The following is an 8065-nucleotide window of genomic DNA, read 5'->3' as shown; positions in this document are numbered from 1 at the left end:
CATACTGCCCTCCTTCCTTTCTCCCCTCCCCAATACAATTTAGTCAAAATATATACTGTCAAAAAATTGTTCCCAGCTGGTTGCTGACACCTCTCACCTTTAATCCTAGCTACTTAGGAAGTGACTTGGAGGATTGTTCTTCAAGGCTAGCCTTGATACACACCCCTATCAACCAGTAATCGGGTGTGGTAGCATACAACTGTCATCTCAGCTATGGTAGGAATTGTAAATTGGAAGATTGCAGTCTAGGCCTACTGGCATCAAAAAATGAGACTGTCTCAAAAATAACCCAAGTAAAAAGGTCTGAGGGCGTGATTCAAGTGACGGAGTGCCTGTCTGTACCAAGCAGGTCTAGCGGTATTTTTGTTTGTTTTGCAGGTCCTAGGGCTTGAACTCTGGGCCTGGGCGCCGTCCCTGAGCCCTTCATCTCAAGGCCAGCACTCTATCACTTGAGCCACAGCTCCACTTCCTAACTCTGGGTTTTAAACTCTAGTATTTCGGAAAGATTTTCCCCCCCCCAAAAAATGTTTTTCAGCAGTGTATAGGGCTTCCAGTTGTGCCACCCACCCTCACACCCACACTGTGGTCCATGCGTGACACTGCACCGTGGTTCCGACTTCCATTTCTCACATGATGGTTGCAGCTGGGCACTTTTCACATCTTTGTTGAACAGCCGGTCCTCCTTGATGACGCGTGCATTCCAAGCCTTGCCTATTTTCCTAGGGGATTCTCTCGTTCTTTGTGTCGTACGCTCTCGCTATCAAATGCTTTCGCAGGTACGTGTACAGCGAGTATTTATTGCAATCTGTGGAATACTCAAAGGGGTTGTCAACCATCCATACTGGCTCCTACTTAACAAGAACATAAAAATAACTTCCCACTTTGCAATTAAAAAGGAAAAGAAAGAACCGAATGGCCTCGGATGAGGAGAAGCCCTCCTCATTTTTTTCTGTGAGGTCACAGGGCACAAGCATCCGTTCTGTGCAAGTGTCCCTAAGGCTTCCCAGCGCGCTGCGCCTGGGGGGGGGCGACGAGCGGTACTGCGCATGAGCCAGGGGGCCTCAGGCTCCTCGGCCGCGCGTACCAGGCGCCCCGGGGCGGTGCCAACGTGCGCGCGCCCTGAGGCCCCGCCCCCGGGCGACGCGAGCGTGCAGCGCGGCCCCGCCCCCTCGGGCACGCGGCCGCCGCTCGGCACGGCCGGCCATGGAGGCCCTGCGGAGGGTCCACGAGGCCGCGCTGCGGCTGCTGCTGCTGCGCGGGCCCTGGGCCTCGGGCGCCGCCCCCCGCCCGAAGCCCCGCGCCTCGGAGGTGCTGACGCGGCACCTGCTGCAGCGGCGCCTGCCATACTGGACCTCTTTCTGCGTACCCTACAGCGCCGTCCGCAACGACCAGTTCGGCCTCTCGCACTTCAACTGGCCGGTGCAGGGCGCCAACTACCACGTCCTGCGTACCGGCTGCTTCCCCTTCATCAAGTACCACTGCTCCAAGGCCCCCTGGCAGGACTTGGCCCTGCAGGACCGCTTCTTCACGGCGCTCAAGGTCGTCAACCTCGGTGAGACCCCGGAGAGACTCCGGGCCCCACGCCCGGAGGCCCGGCCCCGCCCCCGGGGCGGTCCCGCCTGACCTTTGACCCCGATGCCCCGCCCACCCGAAGACGCCACATTTCCCCCCCCCCCACTCCCCTTGGGGGTCTGGGCTGCACCGCGTGACTGGTCCCCAGCGGGCAGGGGTCCCACGGGGGCCACGGCGGGTGGGCGGAAACGTCCTTCCCCCCCCGACCCCCTCCCCCCATGGCGGCGCTGGAGTTGGGAAGCAGCTGCTGCTTGCGTGGCGGGATTCACCCCAGAAATGTCACGGTGTAGGCGTGTGCGTGCGTGCGTGGGCGTGTGCGTGCCGGGACTGGACTTGAACTCGAGGCCTCGGGGCGCTGCCCCCGACCGAGCCTTTCCGCTCAAAGCCGGCCTCTACTGCTTGAGCCGCACTCCGCCAGCCGGCTTTTCGCTGGTTAATTGGAGATTAGAGACACTCGTGGACTTTCCCGCCCGGCTGACCTCCGAGCAGGATCCTCAGACCTCAGCCCCCTGAGGAGCTGAAATTGCAAGGTGTGAGCCACGGGTGCCTGCCTGCGTGGGCCTTTAAATGACAATTGAGGCGACTTACAACATACATGCATGCATGCATGCAAACATACATACATGCATGCATACATACATAGTTTAGTTGTACAAATCTGTTTCTAAGTACAATGCATCGTCATCGCTGTCACCCCTTTTATGGGTCTCTTTGTCTTCTTCAGATGAAACCCCAAGGAAGTTTTTGGTGTTTGGTTTTGCAGTTTTTTCAGAATACTCAGCCTAAAAGGCACTTAAAAGGCCCCTGGCTTCTTTGCTGTTTGTATGTCTTCCTGCAGATACTTTGAGTATTAACTCTTCCAGGGTGTTTATTTTCTTCTGGTTTAGTGATAGAAGAGGCAGTATTTGGACATGACATTTTTGTTTTTTGTTTTTTGTTTTTTTAGGTCAGAGGAGAATATAAAATCCCAAGACATTTTGGACTTATTAATAGCTGATAGGAAAATTAAGATTTCAATAATTCAAAATCCAGACATGGAGGCTATCCCAAGTTGTTTTATTTTTTTTTAAACCAGTGCTGCTGACTAGAATTACATAATCTGGTAGCTCATTAAATTTAAATATGACTCGTGTATTTCTGTTTATAATAACTCACACGTCACACATGGCATTTTTGAGCCTTGCTCCACTGGGATTATTCTGTTTTTTTGGCTTTTTAGTATGCCCCATCAATTTTGAGGTTAGTATCAAGTTGAATGGTGAGATGATTTAGAAATTCAACTCAGAAATATTTGGAAAGGCTAGAGTACTGAGACTCAAGGAAAATAAGTTTATTTTTAGCATTTTCAAAATCAGAAGATACCACTTTACCAATTGTAAGAGGTTATGAAGAGTATAATGGCAGAGCTCAGTGCCTTTTACATAAAGTCTCAATTTAAAGGTTCAGGTTTAAATTAGACTATATGAATGCCTGCTTGCCAGTGCCTCACCTTTCTATACAGAGGTAAATTTTGTGTTGCAGAGCTCCATGCCTTTTACAAAAAGGCACATTTTAAGATTAAGGTTTAAGATTGCCTTAATGTCTAAAGGTTTATCTTTTAGATGTAGATAGCAAGACTTAAAAAAAAGTATTATACTCATAACATATCTCACATAGAAAAGTAAAGCCTTTTGAGACAAGAAACAATAGTTGTGGAATTTTTTATATGGAAGAATTAATAGTCGGCATGGTCTTTTGAAATTCTAACAATCCTGGCTAAGTGGAAATAAGAATTTTAAGTAAAGCAAACAGGAAAACTTTTTGCTAACATATGTTGTAATGCAAGTTGGCTTCCACTAATAATGGGAAGATTTTTCCTGACTTTTAAAAATTTTATAACACTTCTTTTCTTTTCTTTTTTTTGTCTGAAGGAAGAGAATGTGAATTAGGTATCTTCCTAGTTTGTGATGTATAATTTGCTCCTGTGGATCATCAAGTACTTAATCTATTAACACAAATACTAAGGATTTTTTATTCCTCTTTCCTTCCAAATTAGTAATTATCAGAGAAATTCATTTTTCTGTTTGGTAAATAATCAAGATTTCTGTTTACCCACTTGTTCCCTTTCTCCTTTTCCTTAGCTTCTGTAGCTGACGTTTCACTGATGCTTTATCAGTCTGAGTATCCTGCTGGGAAATAGATTGTGATTTAAGAAAAGCAACTTACCATTGGAATGAATGGGTAATCAGAGACTTGCTATGAAGTTCTAATTTTTTTAAGTGCTTAATTTGACAGTGGTTTACCTACTGTTCAGCTGACTCAAAATGAATTATTATACAAAGAACTGATTTTCAAGTTCATTTTGATGTCTTAAGATAGCCTGGAAAAAATTAACTTCTCATCGATTCTTACTTTGAAGCGTCTGTGCTAAACACAAAGGAAATTTGTTTATGTGTACATTATGGAAGTTGCAGAGCTTCCCATTCAGTGAATTCATCTTATGCCATTTTATAAACAGATGACAAAACAATCTGAAATGTAGAATTCTGACTCTCTTATTACGGCCTCCCTTGTCAAATAAAATAGCTATGGTTCCTTGTTTCTTAAAATAAAGTAGCTATTGTTAATCTTAAATCAGTTCTTACTTTTAGCTGAAAAAAATAGCCTACATAGACCATTTATTTTTAGTTTTCAAAAGCCTGATTTTTTTTGAAAGCATCATTTAAATTGTAAACTGACAAATACTATAAAAATTCTTAGTGTCACCAGCATTTCTTTAACTTATACCATTAGCACTGGCTTAAAAGACATACATTTTATTCTCAGGACATTTGTGAAATTAGTAATTGCTTTTAGGACCTTGTTTTCTTCTTTGCCTCCTTGAGTTCCACCCTTTGAAGTTGAAATCCCATATTTTGGATTTTTTTCAAATGCTTCCTATTCTTGCTACTAACTTCTGCCTATTATTTTTTCCACTTCCTACTGAGGACACTTCCATGCCATTTGCTTTTTGGATGAATGGTTTATTAAATAGCTTTCTTCTTCTCATTTTTTAAAAGGTGTGTGTGTGTGTGTGTGAGAGAGAGAGAGAGAGAGAGAGAGAGAGAGAGAGAGAGAGAGAGAGAGAGAGAGAGAGAGAGAGATTCCTTTGGGGCATTGGAGAATGTTTGGGGAATTTGGGAGTCTTATCGGAAATAGAGGGCAATATAGTGTAGAACATTTCATAGGGGTTGTAAGAAATTCTGTGATAATAACGATGACCTAGTATAATTCCCCAAACAGAAAAGTACTAGCCTGAATGGGGCATAATTTTCCCTTCTTATTGCCAGCTAGTAGTACCTTATCTGATGAACCTCTAACATCACAGTGGCTGTAATTCAGTTTCAGGGGGAATAAACACAAAGTACAGTCAAGTCTAAGACATACAGTGAAAAACAGCACAACACAGGCCAATATGTTCTTGTAGAAAAATAAGAAAAAATCAGCCTCTGATCAATCCTAAACATTTGTTGATTTCCCTACTAATTAGAAAGTGATTTTCCAAGTATGCACTATCCTTTTGCAATTTCTCTTTTTGCCCATTTCCCATATGGGAGCAATATAATTAATACTTGCACAGCGCATACAGTACTTATTATTGATTCATGTGTCTGTGTTTTTATACGTTTTAAGTATGTTAATAGGCATTGATTTAAAAGGAATGCCTTCTAAAAAAAGACAGGCATTGCAAAAGTTAGTTTGGGTCTGTCACAGAATCACATCTCTATGAATTGTTAGTCTTTCTCTCTGGATTGAATGTGTTTAGACTTGTATGAAAAGTTGCAGCTGACCTCAAGTAAAGCCGCAAGATCTTATCAATAGCAATATTCCAAAGAAAAATCCCATGTCAGCTTACTATATGTTTTCCAAAGAGGTTGACATAAGGTTGTTTTCCTATCAATTGTACAAATGCTAATGAGAGCGTTCCTTTTTCTGGCCTGTTACACTAAAATCTTCCTTAGAGTTAGGTTTTTGCCTTAGGTTTTGAAGTCAGCTATTTGACCCAGTTCCTAAGTTGTACAAAAATTACGTTAGCCATCAGTGTTGCTATGTAACTTAAAGGACAGTAACGTTGACCTAGTAATTTTAGCTCAAGGCAAATAATCAGGAACATTTACAGCTAAATTAATGAATATTCTCCAATTGCTTATTTGTGAAATGAATATAGAATTACTTCATAATTACTTGAAGATAATGAATTAGAGAAGCGCTTTGAATTAAAATTTATATCAGTATTTATAGTTTTAAAATCTCTAAGATGAAATTGAGCTCTTAAATAATCAAAGTCAAGTCATATATTTATATTTCTATAGCTGTAATTGGTTTTGTGATTACTACAAACGGGTGCATGAGAAGTAAGTATGGATGTTCACAAGTAATAGATTCATTTGTTTTCTAGGTATTCCAACTCTATTATATGGACTTGGCTCCTGGTTATTTGCCAGAGTCACAGAGACAGTGCACACCAGTTATGGACCAATAACAATTTATTTTCTAAATAAAGAAGACGAAGGTGCCATGTATTAAAAGTATGCATTGGAGAACATACCTATCAGTGGATTTTCTTATGTGTCTATTTGCAATATTTATTTTTTGATCTTGTAAAATAAAACTTTTGCAAACACCTTTTTCTTTCTGTGGTGGCTGATTGTTTAAGATGAATCATTGGCCTCAAGAGGAGAAGGTTTTCACAAGTTGTTATGTATTGCATACTCTGTTTTCAACCAACGGGACTACAAACATGAGAAGCTGCACACTGGCTTCCCTAGAACTGGGTTCGTCAACAGATAAAAAATGATTATGGTGTATACAGATCCTACAGCTATGCATATTAACAATTTAAATTGGCTTGGAAGAGAAAATGTAGATGCCTCACAAAAAGGGACATCTGTGTATGATGACATTAGACAGAAATACAAGATAGGAAGGTAAATAGTACAGATAATATTATATTGTTGGCAAATCCAAAATTGATAGAAATGATATTGCAATGTGAAATCTAAAGCATTCGGCCATCAGGATTTTGCATGAAATTGCTTTGAAAGTTCCTGTGCCATTTATCTGGAGGAAGGGTTTGGATAAAATGCTGAAACTTTTCATTGCTTAAAGAATTGAATAGCATAGTGTTTTTAGTGTAATACTAACTGTGGTTAGTGTAAGTGCCGCAAGGTGAATAAAATTAAGACTTATTAAAAGTTAAAATAGCATGCCAATAAAGCTTTGAGAAAATTGGGATCTACAAAGACCTAGAAAAAAATATTTGGTAACTGCTTATAAAAGCAGTTAACTCTCCACAGACATAGTAGTAGGGGAGCGTAGGCTAAAATCGTAAAGACCTTATAGCGCTTTTACATTAGGATTTTATTAAGTTAATTGCATTTTTTGAAAGAAAAGTCATTAAAAAAATTTATCCTTGGGGATAGTCACAAAATACCCAGACAAATGGTAAATTTCAGGAATTGGGAGTCATTTAGGGAGAACTAAGTAGAACTATTTAATTTCTGAACCGATGGGTGTTTAAGATTTATGATCTCTCCCATAATTACAAACATACATTATATATCATTTTATGTTAAGGTGTTGCTGTTTCTCTGCAATATTAACCATTTTTGTAGGAAGTTGCTCATAAAACAATCTAGTCCACGTTTGTATGCATCTTTCTGGCAAGGCAGTGGAGTGAGAGCAGAAGCAACTGCAGGGAAACCATTAAGATCATGAAGGCCTTCAACCTGGCCCCTCAAAGGGAGTCGCTCCAAGTGAGAGTGAACTGTTCTTGTGTGTATAGTGCTCACTTGTCTAAGAGCAATTCTAAATAACACTTTAATCAAAGAAGTACTTATGCCAATATATTTAGTCCAGAAGAATATACTTGACACCAGTTAAATGAATGGCTTACACAAAGGAGATAGTGTTCCATTAAGCTTCATTAATAATAAAACTGACTATTAGCATTTTGCAAGGAAGGCTAAACTGATTTCCTCCATAACGGGCAAAGTTAAATAACTATAGCTCATAAGTTTTAAGTCAAATACTGCTCATTCATTGCTGCCGATCTTGTCAATACTTGCTGTAAAGGTTTGGTCCCAACACAAGACTGATAAAATAGCTTTTAATTACCAGACTATAAATACAGCTTTTCAGTAGAGTTGTACCTCTTTTCACATCAGTCTGTTTGATTTCTGATAATTTGTACTGCTGACGCTGCTTACCTGTTTTTCAATAGCTACAGTTAGTGTGACTTCTTGTCCATATGGTGATAGGAGTGTCTCCTTGGAGAACATCTTTGACAAACTACCCTATTGATCTCTGTAATTCTTTGCTGCTTGCAGCATTAAATAGAGCCTTGATTTCTTGTCTTATGTCCTTACCATGTAACAATTAAGCAAATGTAATATTTTCTTGTATTACATGAAAATCAATAGACCTCTTGCTCTTCCGGAGTTGATCATGGTGAAGGATGAACTTGACGATGGCT

The 8065-nt window shown here is 40.9% G+C and overlaps 1 protein-coding gene across 1 annotated transcript; it reads left to right on the top strand.

Annotated features, from left to right (window-relative positions):
• The first annotated feature begins 1178 nt into the window (after positions 1–1178).
• On the top strand, positions 1179–6215 carry C23H15orf61 (chromosome 23 C15orf61 homolog). The gene is made up of 2 exons (XM_048332725.1): positions 1179–1552; positions 5990–6215. Exons 1-2 carry the CDS (start codon positions 1204–1206, stop codon positions 6115–6117), a joined length of 477 nt encoding a protein of 158 aa, XP_048188682.1. The 5' UTR covers positions 1179–1203; the 3' UTR covers positions 6118–6215.
• Positions 6216–8065: the final 1850 nt, after the last annotated feature.

Source organism: Perognathus longimembris, chromosome 23 (genome assembly GCF_023159225.1).
Source record: "Perognathus longimembris pacificus isolate PPM17 chromosome 23, ASM2315922v1, whole genome shotgun sequence".
Lineage (NCBI taxonomy): Eukaryota > Metazoa > Chordata > Mammalia > Rodentia > Heteromyidae > Perognathus > Perognathus longimembris.
The sequence above is the reverse complement of the archived record's forward strand: the minus strand, read 5'-3'. Positions and strand labels throughout refer to the sequence as shown.